The sequence below is a fragment of the Tachyglossus aculeatus genome, chromosome 24 (genome assembly GCF_015852505.1).
Source record: "Tachyglossus aculeatus isolate mTacAcu1 chromosome 24, mTacAcu1.pri, whole genome shotgun sequence".
Classification (NCBI taxonomy): Eukaryota; Metazoa; Chordata; class Mammalia; order Monotremata; family Tachyglossidae; genus Tachyglossus; species Tachyglossus aculeatus.
In genome coordinates, this window is record NC_052089.1 from 10,674,968 (window position 1) to 10,698,430 (window position 23,463).

The following is a 23,463-nucleotide window of genomic DNA, read 5'->3' on the forward strand; positions in this document are numbered from 1 at the left end:
AGACATCATCGACACACCTCTCCCATGGGAACGAGCGACTCGGGAAGAAAAAAGAAAAAAAAGTACCAGATCTGAGACCCAGTGAAATCACGCTATAATTTAGAGCTTGAATTAACCTGTCCAACTCACCTACAGGTTGTTTATTGTTTTTGCTAAGAAAATGATTTAATGACTTCCGTTATCTCCAAGTACATCCTGGTTCTAATTACTAAAGAAAATGCATCGTTCCAGCCCCAGCTCAGGTGACTGAGGGTAAGGAAAAAAAAATCACCCAGACCTCCACAGCACAGCCTTATTGAATTACCAAGTTTATTTTAAACTACATAAATGTTACCGATAATGTGCTTTTTCACTTTATGCATCACAAAGACGTTTAGTGATACCTAACATAGCAATTAACTTTTGTCCACAAGACATACTTTGTCAAACAATGTGATCAAACCAAAGAGCATCTTTTAAAAAGGATTATTATACTTGGTTACATAGCTGACTGGTAAGAGTCATGTGTGATGCTTCCCATTATAAAGCAATGAAAAAGACCGGATCCATTAGAAATTATTAGTGTACAATTAAAGCTGTACAGATTAAATGAAGGCCCCAGAGAGAAGGCAGAAAAACAAGACTATCAACACGATAATTACAAAAATTAAAATTACAATTGGTTATTTCCTCTGTGATACAAACACATTATTCCCAGCATTAGTATGCACTTGAGCAAAATATTGGGGGGAAAAAATGAAACTTATCATTGGCTTTTTGCTCTACTTATAAAAGACCGAGAGGCACACAAAACACTTTACAAATGGCAAGTTTTTGAAGAAAGGGAGCAGTGGAGTGTCATCCTCTAAAACTAGCCCCTAGTGTTTCTCACACTCATTGTGTGGGAAACCATATTTACATTCTGAATTGGCTGGCTCTCCCATTAAATTTGCACCTCTGCTGCATTTAGCTCCTCCGTGGAAACGTCTTCAAGCAGTTAAACAGTAACTCCACCGGATAACCAGCAATACCCACTGTTCCTTTACATTCTGTGCTTTGACATTAGCCACTAATTTCATGCACGTATGATTTTTATGTTATGTACACTTGGCAGAGCTCAAATTTTGACCGTGGACCTCGTCTTTACCCTGATAAAGTCCAACGATTACCAGCTGGAATGAATCAGACGGAAGACACGCGAGAAAGGTTTGACAATCTGGCTCTTGTAGATCCAAATTCTCAGCAAACGTGGATCAATTATCTGACTTTTCATTGGTAATGACAAAACGATCTCTGGCTCACAGCCTGAAATTTCAAAGTCTTCTGTACAATTACTCCTACCCAAAAAAAAAGTCTCCCGAAGGAAGTCCATTTTACTATTAACGGGTCCAGGTGTCTAGACAAAGACCTCAGCTACCTGGGAAGGAAATATTCCAATCTGCTAAAAGGAATGCAATTTTTTTTAAAAAATATAACCCACTATATAATAGTGAACTAAATACTTTTGTTTCATAGAAACAACTTACATTTACCCTAACGGGGCAAATGGTCTATTTACAGATACATCAGGACTGCCTAACTGACAGTGAGTGTTGGCTTCAACCTCCAAATTACATGGAGTTAATACGGCGGTGCTCTTTGCTGAACGGACTTCCCCTTCAGGATACGCCTGATCTGAAGAAGAGAGGGAAAAAAAAGACAAAACAAAGTTTCACTCTGCACAAAGCTGTTTAAACTTCCAAAAAAAAACAACCACAAAAGAAAATTTAAACACACGCATCCCAATCTCCTTCAATCACACAGCACTCTTGCGGGCAGGAGAAAATGGGGGAATAAGGAGGAAAAGCAGCTTTACTATAGTCGCTTGAAAGATTTTATGGATTCTGTGAAGTCAGGGGTGCTATTTTAAGAGTTCTGTTTTACAAACACCAAGGGCACGCAAGGAAATAGGACCTATTAAAATTCCCCAAGGAGGATTATATTCCTTTATTTTCTAAACTTCACAAGAACTGCTCAAATGGCTAGTCAACGCTCGGGTGGCATTTACACGACGTCACTTCAGAAATGTAGGAAAATGAAACTAAGTTGTTTGAATGGCCCCCGTCCCCCTGTCTAAAGGAAGCCAATGGCACGGATGTAATACTACACTAATACAATCTAAGAACTATTTGCTCATTCGCCCCACCCAAAGTCTCTTGTTTTGGTAATCGGCTACCACAGAAATTCATGCTCTTGTTTTAAAGGGATCTGTGCAGGTAGCAAAATGTGGGGAGGGAGCAAGGAATTGCCAGTTTGTCCCGTCTTAAGGTCACTGCTTTGCGCCCCAAAAGCTAGAGAATGGCTTCTCTCTCCTCTCCCAGGCCACCAAGTCTCGCTATCAATCTGACCCAACTAACCTTGTCGCCACAGCCCAGGGCTAGGACCTCCCCACTCTGCTGCATCCTCCCAAATGCTTAGCACAGTGCTCCGCAAACGGTAAGCGCTCAATAATAATAATAATGATGGCATTTATTAAGCGCTTACTATGTGCAAAGCGCTTAATTATAAGCACTGGGGAGGTTACAAAGGGATCAGGTTGTCCCACGGTGGGCTCACAGTCTCAATCCCCGTTTTACAGACGAGGGAACTGAGGCACAGAGAAGTGACTGGCCCACAGTCACACAGCTGACAATTGGCAGGGTCGGGATTCGAACCCATGACCCCCTGCTTCCGAAGCCCCTGCTCTTTCCACCGAGCCACACTTCAGTAGAAACCGTTAGCAGATGTTCTACGTTCTCCCCACTAGACCACATCGCCCGCCTAGTCTGTTTCCTAGAGCCGCCCGTCTCCTAAATCTCGCGCCGAGTTTCCAGCTTACCTGTTCTCCCACCGGGCCGTCCGGGACCAAGTGCACCGGCTGCTCGTTTTCTAAGTTTCTGGTGCTCGGGTCGGCCCCTTTCCTCATCAGCAGGCGAACGGCATCCAGCTGAGTCAGCCGGTACTGCAGGCTGGCCGCCACGTGGAGGGCAGTGTTACCATTATAAGCCTGGTGGAAGGGGAGAGGGGGCGAGAAACCACTCGTCAGTCCCGGGAAATGGGCCACGGTGCTCGCGGCCCCGACCCAGGGGGGCAGGGCACTCTGGTTCCCGGCCCCTGGAAGGGGAAACGCAGAAATTACCTTGGCATTTACAAACGACAGGCAGCTGGGCAGCTCCACGAACAGACGAATGAGTTCCAGGTTGGCCTCTTCGGCTGCCAAGTGCAAAGCTGTGCGGCCGCTTTTGCGGTCCTGGTCGGAGAGAAGGATGGAACAGAGTGCCCTCAAGACCTGTCTTTCTTTGTCTGTCTTACGGTATCTATTAAGCACTCACTATGTGCCAGGCGTGTACTAAGAGACAAGGCCAGACACGGTGACCTGGGGCAAGTCACTTGACTTCTCTGGGCCTCAGTTACCTCCTCTGTGAGCCCCACATGGGACAGGGACTGTGTTCAACCTCATTTGCTTGTAACCACCCCAGCGCTTTTTTTTTTTTGATGGCATTTATTAAGCGCTTACTATGTGCAAAGCACTGTTCTAAGCGCTTAGTATAGTGCCTGGCACGTAGTAAGTGCTTAACAAATACCACAATTATTACGTCCCCCGTGGGGTTCACAGCTGTTTAAACGGTGCCTTCCCACAGCTAAAGAAAGAATCCCAACGGCGGGGAAAAGCATCACCCTTGTGCAACAGTCAGCTCCACAACTGTACTGGTTTGAAGCTCAAGATGCTAGCACTGATTTTACCCATGAGCGGTGGGGGTGACCGACAAGACTGTCACCCGCTCAACTGTCCCTCCTTGGCTCTGCACGTCCAGAGACCCAATGACAAATTTAAGAGAAACTCCCATTTCAAAACTGTAAACAAAGAATAGTCTAATAATAATAATGATTAGCATTGGTTACGTGCTTACTCTGCGCCGGGCCCTGTACTAAGCCCCAGGGTGACTACTAGCAAAATCAGCCCCCCACAGGATGCACAGTACTTAATCCTCGTTTTACAGATGACATAACTGAGGAACAGGGAAGTGGAGTGACCAAGGTCACAAGCGGACAAGTGGAGGAGCCAGAATTAGAACCCAGGTCCTTCTGATTCCCAGGCCCATGCTCTATCCACAAGGCCACGCTGCTTCTCTCCTCTAGACTGTAAGCTCATTGTGGGAAGGGAATGTGTCTACTACAATGTTATAGTGTTATGCTGTACTCTCCCAAGCGCTTAGTACAGCTCTGCACATAGTAAGCACTCAAATATGAGTGGCAGACTGCGACCTAATGCAAGTCTAATGCAGGCATTTGGACTCTGACCCTCAGGGCAGGAGTTCGGCGGAAAGGACCTCCCTGTTTTACCAAGTACAGGACCCGTCTGTGATGATATTCCCAAGTGCTCCTTCGGAGAGCTCAGAAACACTGCGGAGTTTAGGGCAGTTTCCCTTTCTCCTGCTTAACCACAGAGCCCGATTTCAGCTCGACCCGAGGACTCACCCGAGCTTCCACGGTGGCTCCCATCTGAATCAGACACTTGATTGTGTCAACTAGGCTTTTGTTCTTCAGCAGCAGCTCCTGCACCTCGGGCGAATGAGGTTGTTGATTGGTCTGTAGCTCATGGACCACGGCGTTGTGGGCCACCACAGCGCAGTGGAGAGCCGTCAAGCCTAAAAGACAGAGAGAGAGAGACAGAACCGTGAGCCAGAAGCAAAACGTTGGCCAGAAGACTTCCACTGTGCTTTCATCTTCATCATTTTCCATGGCCAGGCTCATCTTTGGAAGAGCTGGACCGCAAACCACTTCATTAACTCCACTACTAAAATTAATGCAAAGGAAAACTGAGGTCTTTTGGGTCAGACTGTGAAGAGTGAAAAAAGAAGATAAGGAGATATGGTACTATGGGCATTTTAAAATACAAATAATGAGTAAGGTAGTAGTCATCATATTCATTCTGCGCCTACTGTGTGCAGACAGCTAGCTGTACTAAGCGCTGAGAAAGAATACACAGGTGGGAATTAGACATAGTCCCTGGGGAGAAGTGGAGTAATTTAGAAGATCATTTAAAAGTGTATTCTCCCGGGAGCTCTTACTTAAAGGTGACTGAGCGGGGCTTTTGTAGAAATGAACACACCCTGGTAAGTTCTTTTCATTATTAAATAGAATCCTTTTTAACCAAGGTTGTTTTCCCTGACCACCTCCTACATAATTCCCCATCAACCTCTCCAGAAACCAACAGAGGCTTCATTTGGAGCAGGAAAGCACTCCATCTGCGATTACCGCGTAGGTGTCACCTCACACACACACACACACAAAAAAAAAATTCTAGCTTCAACCCTCTTCTTCCCTTCTGGGTCACTATTCAAGAGCAGGCCCCGCTAAGCGCCAATGACCACATCCATCGCTCCCAGATCAAATTCCACAGTCCTCACCGTCGTAGTTGGTGGCTTCGAGGTCCACAAATTGGTTACTCCTGATGGCGCCCTTCTGGATCGCCTGCACGGACAGAAGGGAGATACGTCTCAGGGGCACAGAACGACGGTCCAGAAATGCGGAATGAGAGGGGGCTGCACCCGAGAGAAGACTCCAAGGGATGACCTGTTTTCACTTTACCTGCAGGACTTGCGAGTGGCCCTTTTCCGCGCAGACGTGCAGGGGTGTCCTTCCCCAACAATCCATGGTATTCACCTGGGCCCCGAGGTTCACGAGGTCTTGCACGATGAGGTGCTGATTGGCAGCCACCGCTACTTGAAAAGCACTCTGCAGGTGAAGGAGGCGGGGTGAGGGAAAGAAAAGAAAGAAAAGCATTTGCTTACCACCTACCAAGATAACAGGAAATACCATTTATGAAAAAAAAGGCTCACTCAAAGAAAACAAACTCTAATAAGCAGTCCTTATTTAAAAAAAACAAGGAAGCTAGGATAAATTTAGGTGGTAGAACCTGACTAGCATAAGATTATTCCCTGGTGAAAAAACCACTGCTTTGGATTAGTCAAGATGAATGCTGGCAAACAGTAAACACCTCTAAATTAATATCGATGGGTAATCTGAGACTTGAGCTCTTAGCTGAACTAGACACCGCCAACTTTTAAACTATCAATCAATGGTATTTACTGAATGCTCACCAGGTGCAGAGCACTGTACTACGCGCTTGGGAGAGTATAACGGTAAACAGACACATTCCCTGCCCATAACAAGCTTTCAGTCTAGAGGGGGAGACAAGACATTAATAAACAATTCGTAATATAATTTAAAGATATGTACACAACTACTGTGGGGCTGGAGGGGTGGGGCAAATAGATGCCCAAAGGTCACAGATCTAAGTGCACGGATGATGCGGGAATCGGGGAAGGCCTCTCGGAGGAGACGTCACCTGAAGAATAACTGTGAACTAGTTTTGCCACTGAAAGCCCAGACGGCCATCAAATGCCTCACCTGACCGTTGTGCTCTTTGATATCCAGCATATGAACAGCCCGCATCTTCCTCGCCAGGACGTAGGAGAGGGCTCTTCGTCCCTGGGCGACAGCAATGTGAAGGAATCTAGTGGGAGAAAAGAAAAAGAAGAAAAAAAAAAATCACAAGACATTTGAGACATCTTTTCTTATGGAGACACAGAGGGGGACCCTATGCTGGCCTCTGCGTAAGTACAATGCAGCCTAATTTTAGTCACCTGGATGTCGATCTGGAACTACCCCATCCCCAATTCTGCGTGTCAGACTGTGAGCGTGTCTAGACTGTGAGTTTGTTGTGGGCAGGGGATGTGTCTATCAATCGTCAGACTGTGCTCTCCCAAGCGCTTAGTCCAGTGCTAGGCGCACAGTACGCACACAATAAAAGCGCCCGATTGCTCCACCACCCCCCAGTCGACCGAAAAGGAGCTCTGGATCCCCCCCGACCGGTGATCGTCACAAAACGTGCAGAAGTTAAGTTCCACTCACGTGTCACCGTCTGAATCTTTGGCAACAAAGTGCTCTTGGGAGATGTTGGCCAGCTTGTTTTCTTCCTGCTCCACCTGCCACTGGAAGAACGACTTGCCTAGCTGGGTCGTGGTCATTGTATTTCCAGGGACGCCCTGGGGTGGCAGGGAGACATTTAACGCCGTCGACAGGCCCAGGGATTCACAGCCGTCGTTCGACATCAGGCTGAAGTCCTGGCCGGCCGTCTCGCGCGGATGCAGGGCGCCGGCCGGCCCTTGGCCGGGGACGGTCGGGCTCTCGGACTCCCCGGGCCCGTTCAGGAAAGAGGGGAAGCTCTGGGACCAAAAATACTGCAGGTCCTGACCGTCAAACTGGTTGGGTTCGTAGCTGGGGGACTGAGAACTGACGGAATACGGACTGCACTCCAGGGCTGAGCCGGGAGTATAATGCTGCGGCTGCTGCATATCCTGCCTCTGTGGGGAAGCAAACGGATACAGCTGAGACGGCTCCGTGACGTGGGAGGGGCTGCCCGCTTGGAAAGGTTGGTACTTCGGAGACGGCGAGAAGACCGGCCCGCCTTGGAAGTCATGAGGGTGCCCTCCCGGTGAATTCTGGCTGTGAATCACGGGGCTGCTCCAGTTGACTTGCACGGTCTGCAGGGAAACGGGGCTGGATTCGTTCTTGATGTTTATAATGTTCTGAAGCAGGTCGGCGCCGGCCTCGGGCTTGGGTTCGTTGTTGTGGCCATCTTCCATGCTCTCCGCAGGAGTTGGGGTTTGGGGCGGCGTCTGGGGAAAGAGAGACGAGACGAAACGTACTTCCTTAAGAAACGGAACGATGATAGGGGTTAGTTGGCCAAACGGGAAAGTGAAGCTATTTACCAAAAACTGCGTGAGCCAAGGAGCTGGTCTTTTGCAAACTGGTCCATCAGAGGCGGACTCGGGTGCTTTCCTTTTCCCGCCGTGGGCTAATATGTTCTTCAGCTCTGCACCATCGAAAGGAACTTAGAGTGAGTTTCGAAAAAACTTTACCGGTCGTTATAAAAAATGACCGCTCTTACACCGAGGCCCTTATCGAATACACGCATAAGAAGATCTCGTACCTGCAAACTGCTCAAAGTTCACTGTGCCTTGACCCTAGGAAGGAAAAGGACAAACGACATTTGTGTTTCAGACAGGATTTTTCCTGAAAGTGCATTCCTGCACCTCAACCGGATGAATACCCAGGCTTCCCGCTGTCCCCCAACTGCCCACCCGCCCACTGCAAATCCTTACCATCTTACTGACAAGAGAAGCAGTATGGCCTAGTGGAAAGAGCACAGGACTGGGAATCAGGAGACCTGGGCTCTAATCCCTGGTCTGCCACTGGCCTGCTGTTCACTTACCTTCTCTATACTTCAGCTTCCTCAGTTGTAAAATGAGGATAAAATACCTGTTCTCCCTCCCTCTTCGACCGTGCCTGATATAATGACCTTAAGTCCAACCCAGGGCTTAGCATGGAGTAAGAGTTTAATACACACTATTATTAATGACAATCACACCATTATTGACTTTCTTTTTCTATATCACATCACTGCCAGCCTACTCAACCACTTCTTTAGACTCACACTAAACAAAACGAGGGCTTCCACGCCCTCCCCCCAATTTAAATCGTGCTACGCTTTCTGCCAAATCAGATGTACAATTCACCCACCCGCCCTTTCCCAGTTAAGCCTACGGCACCAAAATCAAATTACCTTGAAATCATCCACGGTTCGGCCAGAGGACATCTGTTTATTATTTCTAATGTGCAAGAGGAGCTCTTTCACTGAGTTTTTCACACGAACTCCTTGGAAGGGTCCTCTCTGCTGTCTTCCACTCCCCATAGGGTTTTCAGCTATTTATAGGGGATGGGAAGAAAAACAATTTTAAAAAAATAGAGATTAGTATAATCCGTCCTACTCCTCACACCGAGGAGACTAGCCTCATATTGCGAGCTCACGGATAAAGCAGGGCTAGTCTTTGCTGCCATTCCCATGGCTCGCTAAGCTGTTGGGGTAATTAATGAGATTTACCAGGAAAGAACCCTGAGCTCTACAAATAAACAGCAATACGAGGCTCACAAAAAGAGATTAACGGTGTGTTATTTCCACCCGATTCTGGAGAACATAGGATGAACTTCACTGAACTTCCTTTAATCCTCCCAATCGCCAAAAGCCGACCAGAGTTTGGATTTGCTCTCTAGCACTTCCTCCTATTCATTAAGTTTTGCACATAGCTGACAAACGACATTACTACCTTAAGAGTCACATACGCACACACAAACGCACAATTTTCCCGTCTGATGGTTTTCAAAACTGGATTCTGTTTGTCTCCCGAGCAAAAAAAAAAAGGGGGGGGGGGGGGGCAGTGAGAGATCTAAGACTATCTTAAAGGAAAACTTGAAAATGTTTTAAAATGGAAAGAATGACTCTAGCATTCCACTACTGACCGCTACTGTGTCATCCCCTCTTGGAAAATAGTCTACCCCAAAACAAACAAGCTTTGAGCCAGGAAGTGAGAGCTACAAACACTAAGCTTGAAGAAGGACAGGAAGCTTGAGAAGCATAATTTCAACACATAAGATTTTGTGTTTATTTTAACAACAACAACAACAAAAAAATTGTAGGGAAATACCACCGGGATCTAAACCAAAGTCCGAGTTCCTTCCGGGCAAATAGGCGCTGAGTGATTGGCTTCGGTAGAGGACGGGGACGGTTTTCACTTTCAGAAATCCCCTATGGTTGATTACCATCGGTTTTCTGGAGGCCAGAACTAAAATCTAAGACCAGTGACAAAACAGGTCCTTAAATTTCCCAACACCATCACCATCCAGTACCGGTAACGCTGGCCGTACGGCAGTGGGGTCAAACGGAACTACTGTCTTTCTTTTCCTTTAATCCTCAAGAATTAAAAACTTGGAGCAATGTTTCTGAGCGCACTCTATACGACACAGACACGCAGTTTACAAAACGTGACCTCGGGGTGGGAAGAGGGGCGGTTATGGAACAAAAAGCATCTAATCCAAATTTTAATTGGCCGTCGTGTTTTGAGCCCCCTGTTGAGTAGGGACCGTCTCTATATGTTGCCAACTTGTACTTCCCAAGCGCTTAGTACAGTGCTCTGCACACAGTAAGCGCTCAATAAATACGATTGAATGAATGAATGAATGAAGAATACTATCAACCCCAAAGGGCCCCACCAAGAACTAATTCTTCACTAAGAAACCAGAGAGAAAAAACATCCTGTGCCCCGTGAGAATGAAAGTCAAAAGAAAGGGATGTATTTTGTCTCTTAAATCACCCATTATAAATTATTTATTTACATTTAACACCCGCCTTGCCCTCTAGACTGTAAACTCGTTATGGGCTGGGACTGCGAAGGCTTATTCTGTGGAATCACACTCTCCCAAGGGTTTCAGTGCTCTGAACACAGGAAGCGCTCAATAGATACCATTGATTGATCGAGTGATGCTCGAATTGGCATGCCCAGCTGTACGGAGACTCGCACTAGACGCGACCGTCGAACCCCCCAGAAATCCCAAATACCCCGGAGATGTTGGTGGAGATATTCCCAAGCTCTTGTCACTTGGTCCTTCTGAACAACAGTGCTTAATACAGCGCTCTGCACACGGTAAGCGCTCAATTATCTGACTCATCAATGGTTGCATCCTTCCTTATCCCTCCTCCGGGAGTTTTAAGAAGGGAATAAAACCTGGAGGGATTGCAACAGGCTTTGGACTCCGGCCAAGATGGAGCTCGTCCCGATCTGTCCCAAGGAAATAGACGGGGCTGGGGGAGGCTCTGCACACAGTAAGCGCTCAATAAATACAATTGATTGATTGATTGATTGATAAGGGAGGAAGGAGAGGACGCCTCTCCTCACACACACCCAGGGACTTGGCTAGGGCCCAGCAGGCAGGGGACGATTTGGGGGCGAGGAGGTTGCTTTTCAACAAGGCAGTGTGGCTTAGTGGAAAGAGCACAGGCCTGGGAGTAAGGAGACCCCGGTTCTCACCCCAGCTCAGCTAATATTGCCTGATTAGACTGCTCGCTTAACCTCTCCGTACCTCCGTTTTCTCATCTGTAAAGTGGGGATTTAAGAAATTAAAAATAACCATTTTTCATCCTTCAGGCTCAGAGTGAGGGACTGTCTGCCCAAGCACTTAACCAATAACAGCGTCACCAACTCTGTTGTATTAGAGTCTGCCCGCGGTGAGCTCTCGATACCACTGACTGAAATGAATAATGAGAAGCAGTGTGGTCTAGTGGCTAGAGCCCGGGCATCAGAAGGACCTGAGTTTTGTTGGGTTTTTTTTTATAATGGCATTTATTAAGCGCTTACTATGTGCAAAGCACTGTTCTAAGCGCTGGGGAGGTTACAAGGAGATCAGGTTGTCCCACAGGGGGGCTCACAGTCTTCATCCCCATTTTACAGATGAGGGAACTGGGGCCCGGAGAATAATAATAATAATAATGGCATTTGTTAAGCGTTTACTATGTGTGAAGCACTGTTCTAAGCGCTGGGGAGGTTACAAGGTGATCAGGTTGCCCCACGTGGGGCTCACAGTCTTAACCCCCATTTTACAGAGGCCCAGAGAAGTGAAGTGACTTGCCCAAAGTCACACAGCTGACAATTGGCAGAGCCGGGATTTGAACCCCTGACCTCTGACTCCAAAGCCCGGGCTCTTTCCACTGAGCCCCGCTGAGTTCTCATCCCGACTCCACCACTTGTCTGCTGCGTGACCCTGGGCACGTCATTTCACTTCTTGGCGCCTCCGTTTCCCCATCTCTAAAATGAGGATTAAGACTGTGAGCCCCGTGTGGGACAGGGTCTGCACCCACCCCAGTGCTCAGTACGGTGCCTGGCACATAGTAAGCATGTAACAAATACCAGGATGAAAAAAAGTCACTTGATTTCCCTGTACCCCAGTTTCCTCATCCGTAAAATGGGGATGAAGACTATGAGTCCCATGTGAGACAGGGACCGTGTCCAACCTGATTAGCTGGTAGCCACCCCCAGCGCTTTGCATACTGCCTGGCACCTAGTAAGCGCTTAATTACCAGGAGAAAAAGAAAGTCATTTGATTTCCGGGCTCCATGTGGGGCAGGGACCGCAGTCCCTGATGAGCTGGTATTCATTCATTAGTATTAGTCCTGATTAGCTGATATTCATTCATTCAATATAGTACTGAGCGCTTACTGTGTGAGGAGCACCGTACTGAGCGCTTTTAGACTGTGAGCCCACTGTTGGGTAGGGACTGTCTCTATATGTTGCCAATTTGTACTTCCCAAGCGCTTAGTACAGTGCTCTGCACATAGTAAGCGCTCAATAAATACGATTGATGATGATGAGCGCTTGGAAAGTACAATTCAGCAACAGAGACAATCCTCATCTAACAGCGGGCTCAGAGTCGAGAAGACGGGCACCCCAGCGCTTAGTACTGTGTCTGGCACATAGTAAGCGCTTGCCCAAAACCACAAAATGATGGTAACGCTAATACTCTAATTATAATAAATAGTAACCATCATCGTAATAATAAATAACAATAATAATAATAATAATAATGAGAATGAGAAAAGGGGAAGCAGGGTTCCGAGGCAGCGGGGCAGCAGGGGCAGCGCGGGTGGGTTTAGGGTAACCCTCCCCGCCACAGCCTCCTCCTCCAGGTCTCCCTCCAGTCATTCATTCAATCGTATTTACTGAGTGCTTACTGTGTGCAGAGTACTGGACTAAGTGCTTACAGTAAGCACTCAATAAATACGATTGAATGCATGAAAGCACAATTCATTCATTCATTCAATCGCATTTAGTGAGCACTTACCGTGCGCAGAGCACTGGACTAAGCGCTTGGAAAGTACAATTCATTTGTTCATTCATTCAATCGTGTTTACTGATCGCTTACTGTGTGCAGAGCACTGGATTAGGCGCTGGGAAAGTACCATTCATTCATTCATTCAATCGTATTCAGTGCGCGCTAACTGTGTGCAGAGCACCGGTCTAAGCGCTTAGAAAGTACAATTCATTCATTCAATCGTATTTAGTGAGCGCTTACTGCGTGCGGAGAACCGGACTAAGCGCTTAGAAAGTACCATTCATTCATTCATTCGCATTTATTGAGCACTTACTGTGTGCAGGGCACCGGACTAAGCGCTTAGAAGGCGCAATTCATTCATTCAATCGCATTTAGTGAGCGCTTACTACGTGCGGAGCACCGGACTGAGCGCTTAGAAAGTACCATTCATTCATTCATTTGCATTTATTGAGCGCTTACTGAGTACGGAGCACTGACCTAAACGCTTAGAAAGTACCATTCATTCATTCATTCGCATTTATTGAGCGCTTACTGAGTGCGGAGCACTGACCTAAGCGCTGAGAAAGTACCATTCATTCATTCATCCGCATTTATTGAGCGCTTACTGAGTACGGAGCACTGACCTAAGCGCTTAGAAAGTACCATTCATTCATTCATTCGCATTTATTGAGCACTTACTGCATGCGGAGCACTGACCTAAGCGCTTAGAAAGTACCATTCATTCATTCACTCGTATTTATTGCGCGCTTACTGCGTGCGGAGCACCGGACTAAGCGCTTAGAAGGTTCAATTCATTCATTCATTCGCATTTATTGAGCGCTTACTGTGTGCGGAGCACTGGACTGAGCGCTTAGAAAGTACCATTCATTCATTCATTCAATCGTATTTAGTGAGCACTTACTGCGTGCAGAGCACCGGACTAAGCGCTTAGAAGGCGCAAATCATTCATTCAATCGCATTTAGTGAGCGCTTACTGAGTGCGGAGCACCGGACTGAGCGCTTAGAAAGTACCATTCATTCATTCATTCGCATTTATTGAGCGCTTACTGCGTGCGGAGCACTGACCTGAGCGCTTAGAAAGTACCATTCATTCATTCATTCAATCGCATTTATTGAGCGCTTACTGCGTGCGGAGCACCGGACTGAGCGCTTAGAAAGTACCATTCATTCATTCATTCGCATTTATTGAGCGCTTACTACGTGCGGAGCACCGGACTAAGCGCTTAGAAGGCGCAAATCATTCATTCAATCGCATTTAGTGAGCGCTTACTGAGTGCGGAGCACTGACCTAAGCGCTTAGAAAGTACCATTCATTCATTCATTCGCATTTATTGAGCGCTTACTGCGTGCGGAGCACTGGACTGAGCGCTTAGAAAGTACCATTCATTCATTCATTCATTCGCATTTATTGAGCGCTTACTGTGTGCGGAGCACTGGACTGAGCGCTTAGAAAGTACCATTCATTCATTCATCCGCATTTATTGAGCGCTTACTACGTGCGGAGCACTGGACTGAGCGCTTGGAAAGTACCATTCATTCATTCATTCCCATTTATTGAGCGCTTACTGCAGAGCACCGGACTAAGCGCTTAGAAGGCGCAAATCATTCATTCAATCGCATTTAGTGAGCGCTTACTGCGTGCGGAGCACCGGAGTGAGCGCTTAGAAAGTACCATTCATTCATTCGCATTTATTGAGCGCTTACTGCGTTCAGAACACTGGACTAAGCGCTTGGAAAGTACTATTCATTCATTCATTCGCATTTACTGAACGCTTACTACGTGCGGAGCACCGGACTGAGCGCTTGGAAAGTACCATTCATTCATTCACTCGTATTTATTGAGCGCTTACTGCGTGCGGAGCACCGGACTGAGCGCTTAGAAGGTTCAATTCATTCATTCATTCATTCGCATTTATTGAGCGCTTACTGCGTGCGGAGCACTGACCTAAGCGCTTAGACAGTACTATTCATTCATTCATGCGCATTTATTGAGCTCTTACTGCATGCGGAGCACTGACCTAAGCGCTTAGAAAGTACCATTCATTCATTCAATCGTATTTAGTGAGCGCTTACTGCGTGCGGAGCACCGGACTAAGCGCTTAGAAAGTACCATTCATTCATTCATTCGCATTTATTGAGCGCTTACTGAGTGCGGAGCACTGACCTAAGCGCTGAGAAAGTACCATTCATTCATTCATCCGCATTTATTGAGCGCTTACTGTGTGCGGAGCACTGGACTGAGCGCTTAGAAAGTACCATTCATTCATTCAATCGCATTTATTGAGCGCTTACTGCGTGCAAAGCACTGACCTAAGCGCTTGGAAAGTACCATTCATTCATTCATTCGCATTTACTGAGTGCTTACTGCGTGCAGAGCACCGGACTGAGCGCTTAGAAAGTACCATTCATTCATTCATCCGCATTTACTGAGCGCTTACTACGTGCGGAGCACTGGACTGAGCGCTTAGAAAGTACCATTCATTCATTCAATCGTATTTAGTGAGCGCTTACTGAGTGCGGAGCCCTGAGCTAAGCGCTGGGGAAGGAACCCAGCGGCACCAGAGAGTGACAGCCCCCACCCCCCCCGCCCCCCGGGAACCGGGCTACCTGCTGGACGCTCCGCTCTGGAGGAGGAGGCGGAGGAGGAGGAGGAAGAGGAGGAAGAGGAGGAGGAGGAAGAGTCCGGAGAGGAGGGCCCGGAGGTCGGGGAGCCGTCGTTGGGGTCGGAGGCCCCGTAGAAGAAGGCGAGGTCCAGGGGGCTGCTGAGGAGGAGAAGCCCCCCGCAGGCAGGACCGTCCTCGGACGGCTTGTCCACGATCATGGCGGACCACGGACGGACGAAGCTCCTCCCGCGGCGCGGCCGAACTGGCCAGTGTCGGGCGCGCCCCCCGGAGCGCCCTATTTATAGGGCCCGGCCCCGGAGGGCCGGCGCCGATTGGCCGGGGCGGTGGGCGGGGCCGGACCCCGGGCGGGGATTGGGCGGGGCGGGGGGAGTGGGCGGGGCCGTGCGGGCGCTCCGCCCCCGGTGGCGCTCGGAGGGAGGGAGGGAAGGGCGGAGGGAGGGAGGACGGGCGGGGGGATCCGCCGCCGCCCGTCAATGGCCGGGAGGGGGCGCCCCGCCCCGCCCCGCCCCGCCCCGCCCCGCCTCCTGCCGAGACCCCGACACACACCGCACCCCACCCTACCGCAGCACAACACAACACAACACAACACAACCCATCCCATCCCATCGCCTCCTTCTCCTTTCCCACCTCCTCCTCCTCCTCCTTCTCCTTTCCTCCCTCCTCCTTCTCCTTTCCCCCCTCCTCCTTCTCCTCCTCCTTTTCCTCCTTCCCCTCCTCCTGCTCCTCCTTCTCTTCTACCTCCTCCTCCTCCCTCTCTTCCCCTCCTCCTCTTCTTTCCCCTTCTCCTCTTCCAACACCTCCTCCTCCTCCTCCCTCTCTTCTACCTCCTCCCTCTCTTCCTCCTCCTCCCCTTCCTCCTCCTTTCCCCCCTCTGCTCCTCCTTCTCCTCCCCCTCCTCCTCCTTCTCTTCCTCTCCCCCTCCTCCCCCTTCTGCTCCTCCTTCTTCTCCCCCCTCCCTCCTCCTCCTTCTCCTTCTCTTACTGTTCCCCTCCTCCCCCTCTGCTCCAGCTTCTTCTCCTCCTCCTTCTTCTCCTCCTCCCCCTCTGCTCCTCCTTCTTCTCCTCCTCTCCCTCCTCCCCCCTCTGCTCCTCCTTCTTCTCCTCCTCCCCTTCTCCTTCTCTTCCTGTCCCCCTCCTCCCGCTCTGCTCCTCCTTCTTCTCCTCCTCCCCCTCCTCCTCCTTCTCCCCTCCTCCTCCTCTCTCTCCTCCTCCCTCTCTTCTATCTCCTCCCTCTCTTCCCCTCCTCCTCCCCCCTTCTCCTCCTTTCTCCTTCTTCTCTTCTCCCTCCTCCTCCCTCTCTTCCTCTTCCTCCCCTTCCTCTTCCTTTCCCCCTCCTCCCCCCTCTGCTCCTCCTCCTCCTCCTCCCCCTCCCCCTCCTTCTCTCCTCTCCCCCTCCCCTCCTCCTCCTCTGTTGGGTAGGGACCGTCTCTATATGTTGCCAACCTGTAATAATAATAATAATGATGGCATTTATTAAGCTCTTACTATGTGCAAAGCACTGTTCCAAGCGCTGGGGAGGTTACAAGATGATCAGGTTGCCCCACGGGGGGCTCACAGTCTTAATCCCCATTTTCCAGATGAGGTAACTGAGGCCCAGAGAACTGAAGTGACTTGCCCAAAGTCACACAGCTGACAAGTGGCGGTGCCGGGATTTGAACCCCTGACCTCTGACTCCAAAGCCCGGGCTCTTTCCACCGAGCCGCGCTGCTTCTCAAGCGCTTAGTACAGTGCTCTGCACACAATCAATAAATACGATTGAATGAATTGGGGGTGCTCCGTGGGACAGATGGGTGCAATGGTGAGCTACCTCACCTGGAATTGAGTGATTTTTTTTTTAGGGGAGCCTGACTGCTGCCAGGGGCGGAATAATATTTTGGCGGGAGGTGGGGTGATGTTTGTACTCTTTACTTTTTATTTGTTTTGGTATTTATCAAGTCCTTACTATGTGTCGAGCACTGTTCTAAGCACTGGAGTAGATACAAGTTAATCAGGGTGGGATACAGTCCCTGTCCCTCATGGGACTCACAGTCTAAAGTTGGGCGGGGTGGGGTACAGGAAATCCCCATTTCGCCATTGAGGAAACTGAGGCACAGAGAAGCAAAGTGACTTGCCCGAGGTCACACAGCAGGAAACTGGCAGAGGCGGGATTAGAACCCAGGTCCTCTGACTCCCAGGGCTCTGCTCTTTTCCCTAGGCCCCGCAACTTCCCCATCTTAGGAGAAAAAGTGCTTTTTCACAGGAGTGGGGTCAGAGAAAACTCTTCAAAGGCCTTTTTTTACCTTAATCCTGCTACCTTTTACCCATTTAATTTTCAAGTCTACCTCCGAACTGAAATATTCTGAAAGAATGTCAGCACCATCGAGTAAAATATTTACAAAGCACTCAGCAGTGAACAGAGAGTTACCTAAAGGACAGAAAACTGGGTCCCTGACCGTGAAACGCATGCATTCATTATTTGTCACAGTATATATCTCAATAGGTTCGGGGTACTTCGGAGTTCAAGCCGAAATCTGGGTAAATGAGTCTGTTTTAAGCATAATAATGGTTAAAAGCAAACACTCCAGCAAATTTTCCTCATCCTCACAATAAAATCCCGCAAGAAAAATGACCAAATTGAACACATTTGGGGATCACTCTCACCCCGTTGCAGTTTATTAAGAATGTCAGCTACTGTAATTCAGGGAAATTTGGCCTTTTGTTGTTCGGAGGCTTGTAATTTCCCTTACTCCCCAGGGGTTTTCAAACACAGTGAGGAAAAAAATGCTAGACTATTTCCTCATTTCTCACATGAGAATTATGTCGATTTCTTCCCTGCTCACCAGAAAAGAATTCCTTAAAATCTTGATAAATTGCTGAGGCACTTTCCAAAGGCAATGCAAAACTCATCCAAATGGTTTAATGTTTAGAAAGCTGCTGTAAGCCTGTAAACCATCAAACCAAACCCAAATACATTTAAAAAAAAAACCCGTAAGGGATCCAAACAGCATTGTCATTTTTGTTACCGGTTTTCCTAGTTAAGTTTCCAAATGTGCCAAGATTCAATAGGGAAAAGCGGTCTTAAAAGATCCAAAGATTTTTTTAAACAGATCTCTGCATCCCCTTACACAAAAGAAATCCAAACTTTCCCTACAAGAAGTGTTTGTCTAAAAAAAAAACATATCTTGTCTCAGTATTACGCCCTCTGATAAACTTAAGCAGAAGAGTATAATTAAAAGAACTATGTCCATTTTTTTATGGTATTTGTTAAGTGTTATGTCCCAGCCACTCTACTAAGCTCATTGTGGTCAGGGATTGTCACTGTTTATTGTTGCATGGTACTTTTCCAAGTGCTCTGCACACAGCAAGCGCTCAATAAATACCATTGAATGAATAAATACTAAGCCCTGGGGTAGATACAAAGTTATCAGGTTGGACACAGTCCCTGGGGCTTACAGTCAATCTTATTTGGTTATCTAAAGAGAAGTCATTCTTTCCAAACAGTACCTCACAAACAAGAGTCCCATACAACCGTCTCAGAAAATGTATTTTGCAGCCTACGGTTCCAAGAAAACTTCTGAAATAGAAGGAATTTGGGATCTTCCAAGGAGAGAAATCTGTCTCCAGCCTGTAATTTGGTGTCTGCATCTGTGATTAACTTGGAACGGCAAACGCTTTTCCCAGTCTGAAACAGACAGACCTTTCACATCACTGTCTATGTTTTTATGGGATGATTTCATAGGTGAGAAAAAAACCTCACAAGCTGCACCCTTCCTTCACCAAGAGTGAAACTCTGCCTGGGCTACGCAGCAATAAAGTGGGTTGTGTGTCGCTATTGCCAACTGGTGGCTAAAAGTCAGTATTCGTTTCTTTGGAAACATTCCTAAACACGCAAAATTGTCCCCCCCAAAGTGACGACTACATTTTCAGTGACAAGAATTCCGAATCAATTATCCCGCGAAATCAATCTCTCAAATCCAGATAGGTAAACTGGAAAATTGCTGTTCCTCCAGGAAGCCTTCCCCAATTAATTCATAGCATCCCACCTTGTGCCAATCCACAAGCCACCCTTACCATTTTTGTATCTTATTCCTCTCCTCCGCACTTACGTACATATGCATATTCAATTATTTATTCAGTTATTTCGTTCCGATGTGTAATATCCTTCCTGCTATAGTCCTCTCCTCGGCACTCACGTCCGTATGTATATATTCACTTGTTTATTCTGATGTTTTGCTCTGATGTGTAATATCCTTCCCCTTTTCTCCTCACCCTTCCTCTTCCATTATTTGTAAATAATTTCTGCCCGTCTGTTTTCCCCAGTTAGATACTCCTTGAGGGCAGGGAATAATAATAGTAATCAATCAATCAATCGTATTTATTGAGCGCTTACTATGTGCATAGCACTGTACTAAGCGCTTGGGAAGTACAAATTGGCAACACATAGAGACAGTCCCTACCCAACAGTGGGCTCACAGTCTAAAAGGGGGGACTTTAATAATAATTAAACAAAAATTAACATTAATAATAATGTTGGCATTTGTTAAGCGCTTACTATGTGCCAAGCACTGTTCTAAGCGCTAGGGTAGATACAAGGTAATCAGGTTGTCCCACGTGGGGCTCACAGTCTTCATCCCCATTTTACAGATGAGGTCACTGAGGCACAGAGAAGTTAAGTGACTTGCCCAAAGTCACACAGCTGACAACTGGAGGAGCCGGGATGAATGTCTCGCTTCGGTTGCGATGCCCAAGCACTCAGTACTGTGCTTCACCCTCAGTTAGCCACTCGGTAAACGCAATCGGTCGACTGATTTTATTCATTTTGCTTCTGAGTTGGCAGCATTAGGGAATCCCCCGGGTTTTGTCCGTGTCTGTGGACGCATACATTCTAATATCATCATCGAGAGGAACGGGTGAGTCGACTGTAAGCGAACAACTCCGCAAGACTCTGGGTTTGTTAGGAGGAAGGCACAAAGTCTCTGCCTGTAGGTAGCTCACAATTCATTCATTCATTCAATCGCATTTACCGAGCGCTTACTGTGTGCAGAGCACTGTACTAAGCGCTTGGGCAGTACAAGTTGGCAACGTCTAGAGACGGTCCCTACCCAACAGCGGGCTCGCAGTCCAGAAAATATCTAAGGGGTGGCTCGGCCAAAGAGACACGCAGCCACCCTCAGCGGTGAACAAATACAGGGCAACATCGCGAACAAGAAACAGCTAAAAGGCACATCGTGCCTCAGTTTCCTTTTTCCTAATCTGTAAAATGGGGATCCAATGTCCGTTCTCCTTCCCATTAAGACTGTGAGCCCCGTGTGGGATAAGGATCGTAGCCAACTGGATTAATCTGTATCTACCCCGGTGCTTCGGACAGGGCTCGACACAAGGAAAGCATTGTGATTATCATTAATACTTGCTAAATCTCACTGACGATCACAGAGATCGTGATACACGGCCTAGTGGGTAGAACAGGGGCCTGGGCGTCAGAAGGACCTGGGTTCTAATCCCGGCCCCACCTCTTTTCTGCTGGGATACTTCCCAAAGGTCACCCGGGAAGCATTTGGCTGGATTAGAACCCAGGTCCTCGATCGCTCAGGCCCGTGCTCTTTCCCCTAGGCCTTGCCGTTAATCAAAATGGCCCAAGATTTGAGTTTATAATGAAATCACAGTGCTTGAGAGGTTAGGATAGATTTATTTTCACTCGACAGTTTACTCACTGATGGAGATACTCGTTTCAGTTTTGCACTCTTGGGGGATTGCTTAGTTCATAACAGGATATGAAGCTTTCCTCTGACATGTAGGTCACTTGTTGTCACCCGTGCTGAGACAGAGGTGATTCGGGATGAAACCTGAAGACAAATGGGGCCAAACTGGCACTAAGATGAAGGTTTACCCGAAAACCCAGAGATTCGACCGCCCATTCTCCTCTCAAAGCGACTGAGGCACGGAGCCTGACCGTTCGGGGGTTAGAATCGGAGTCAGGAAGAGGATGCTGATGTCCCGCCTCAGATACTCTCAATGCAGGGGAGTTTATCGGTACGAGAACACTTTGATCGCGTTAAGAGGGAAATTTTTCATTCTTTCAAATTCTGAGTAGCGGAGAGATTGCCCACAGGAAACACGAATATCTGTATTTACCACAATAGTTGTCGATATGCGCTCTGACAAAAATCTGTCGTAAATATACGTACCCCCGGGAAGGTCTGAGCCACATGAGGTCATGGGCAAACTAGACAGTCTCTCTGATAAGCAGCGTGGCTCAGCGGAAAGAGCCCGGGCTTGGGAGTCAGAGGTCATGGGTTCTAATCCAGGCTCCGCCACATGTCTGCTGCGTGACCTTGGGCAAGTCACTTAACTTCTCTGACCCTCCGTAAAATGGGGATGAAGACTGCGAGCCCCACGTGGAACAACCTGATCATCTTGTATCCCCCCCACTTCTTAGAACAGTGCTTTGCACATAGTAAATGCTTAACAAATGCCATTATTATTATTATTTTATCAATTAGTACAACCTGTTTTATCGCGGGGGGGGGGGAAGAGTAGTGACCCCATGAGGATCAGCTTATAGAGAACCAAGGAGGGCTACACAGCCCACTGTGAGCAGGGAATATGTCTGTTTATTGTCATTTTGTACTCTCCTAGGCATTTAGTACAGTGCTCTGCACACAGTAAGCGCCCAATAAATACAACGGAATGAAGAGTGAGGTGTCCTTTTGAGCACTCTCAAAATTTCCAATTTGCTTAAATGGATAGGATTGTTAGTGGGGCCAGTTGATTAGTTACGACATTTCTTAAGCCTTCACTATGTGCCAAGCACGCTGTGCTCGGCGCTGGGGTGAATACAAGAAACTGTGAGCTCCCTATGGAAAGGGAACACGCCTGCTAATTCTGGTGTGTTATACTCCCCCAAGCGCTTAGTACAGCGCTCTGCTCATAGCAATGCACACAGTAAGCGCTCGATAAATACGACTGAATGAATACCAAGTTTACCACCGATGGATAAACTGTTCACGCCATTCCTGTAGCCTACAGGGTCCACCATCTAGGTAGGAAAAACGAGTCCTAAAAACAGAAAAAATACATTTTTTAAATGGTATTTGTTAAGAGCTTATTATGCGCCAGGCACTGTACTAAGCGCTGGGGCAGATTCAAGATAATCAGGTCCTACATGGGGCCCACGGTCTAAGTAGGAGGGAGAACAGATATTGAATACCCATTTTGCGGATGAGGGAACTGAGGCTCAGAGAAGTTAAGGGACTTGAGCACCGGAGCCAGAATTGGAACCCAGGTCCTCTGATTCCCAGGCCCGTGCTCTTTCAATCAATTTATTGAGCGCTTACTGTGTGCAGAGCACTGTACTAAGCGCTTGGGAAGTACAAGTTGGCAACATATAGAGACGGTTCCTACCCAACAGTGGGCTCTTTCCACTAGACCATGCTGCTTCTCAGACAATGAGAGCTTTTAAAGACGCAAGAATCGAAAATAAGGAGCGCACGTGCACAAAAACGAGTCCTAAAACCGGAAAAATACATTGTTTAAATGGTATTTGTTAAGAGCTTATTATGTGCCAGGCACTGTACTAAGCGCTGAGGCAGATTCAAGATAATCAGGTCCTACATGGGGCCCACGGTCTAAGTAGGAGGGAGAACAGATGTTGAATACCCATTCTGCGGATGAGGGAACTGAGGGTCAGAGAAGTTTGTAGAAGCAGCGTGGCTCAATGGAAAAGAGCCCGGGCTTTGGAGTCAGAGGTCACGGGTTCAAATCCCGGCTCTGCCAATTCATCATCATCATCAATCGTATTTATTGAGCGCTTACTATCTGCAGAGCACTGTACTAAGCGCTTGGGAAGCACAAGCACAATTAGCTGTGTGACTTTGGGCAAGTCACTTCTCTGTGCCTCAGTTACCTCACCTGCAAAATGGGGATGAAGACTGTGAGCCCCCCGTGGGACAACCTGATCACCTTGTAACCTCCCCAGCGCTTAGAACAGTGCTTTGCACATAGTAAGCGCTTAATAAAAGCCATCAAAAAAAAAAAAACAAAGACGGCAGCCGCCAATCGCAGTTTCTAGTGGTGATCTGGCTCCTCATTTTCCAGATTTTTCCCAGAGGCAATGTGACATTCCCCTCTGGAAGCTA

General features: G+C 47.8%; 1 protein-coding gene across 2 annotated transcripts; it reads right to left on the reverse strand.

Annotated features, from left to right (window-relative positions):
• Positions 1-292: 292 nt before the first annotated feature.
• Positions 293-15,534, reverse strand: NFKBIZ (NFKB inhibitor zeta). Of its 2 annotated transcripts, XM_038766305.1 has the most exons (12): positions 15,334-15,534; positions 8,630-8,769; positions 7,997-8,030; positions 7,776-7,879; positions 6,916-7,682; positions 6,412-6,517; positions 5,590-5,736; positions 5,409-5,472; positions 4,477-4,646; positions 3,137-3,247; positions 2,837-3,004; positions 293-1,653 (listed from the first exon to the last, which is right to left on the reverse strand). In XM_038766305.1, exons 2-12 carry the CDS (start codon positions 8,756-8,758, stop codon positions 1,600-1,602), a joined length of 1,854 nt encoding a protein of 617 aa, XP_038622233.1. In that variant the 5' UTR covers positions 8,759-8,769; positions 15,334-15,534; the 3' UTR covers positions 293-1,599. The 2 variants fall into 2 exon arrangements, with proteins under 2 accessions (XP_038622233.1, XP_038622232.1); XM_038766304.1 differs by lacking the exons at positions 293-1,653; positions 15,334-15,534 and having other exon boundaries at positions 2,686-3,004; positions 8,630-9,102.
• Between the last annotated feature and the right edge of the window lie 7,929 nt (positions 15,535-23,463).

What these genes read in the sequence shown, in the direction of transcription:
- NFKBIZ (XM_038766304.1), bottom strand. Translation starts at nt 8,758, where the DNA reads ATGGGGAGTGGAAGACAGCAGAGAGGACCCTTCCAAGGAGTTCGTGTG. An exon ending in GAACTTTGAGCAGTTTGCAG is followed by an intron (nt 7,880 to 7,996) that starts GTACGAGATCTT and finishes TCGATGGTGCAG; the next exon opens with AGCTGAAGAACATATTAGCC. An exon ending in GCCACTCGCAAGTCCTGCAG is followed by an intron (nt 5,473 to 5,589) that starts GTAAAGTGAAAA and finishes CTGTCCGTGCAG; the next exon opens with GCGATCCAGAAGGGCGCCAT.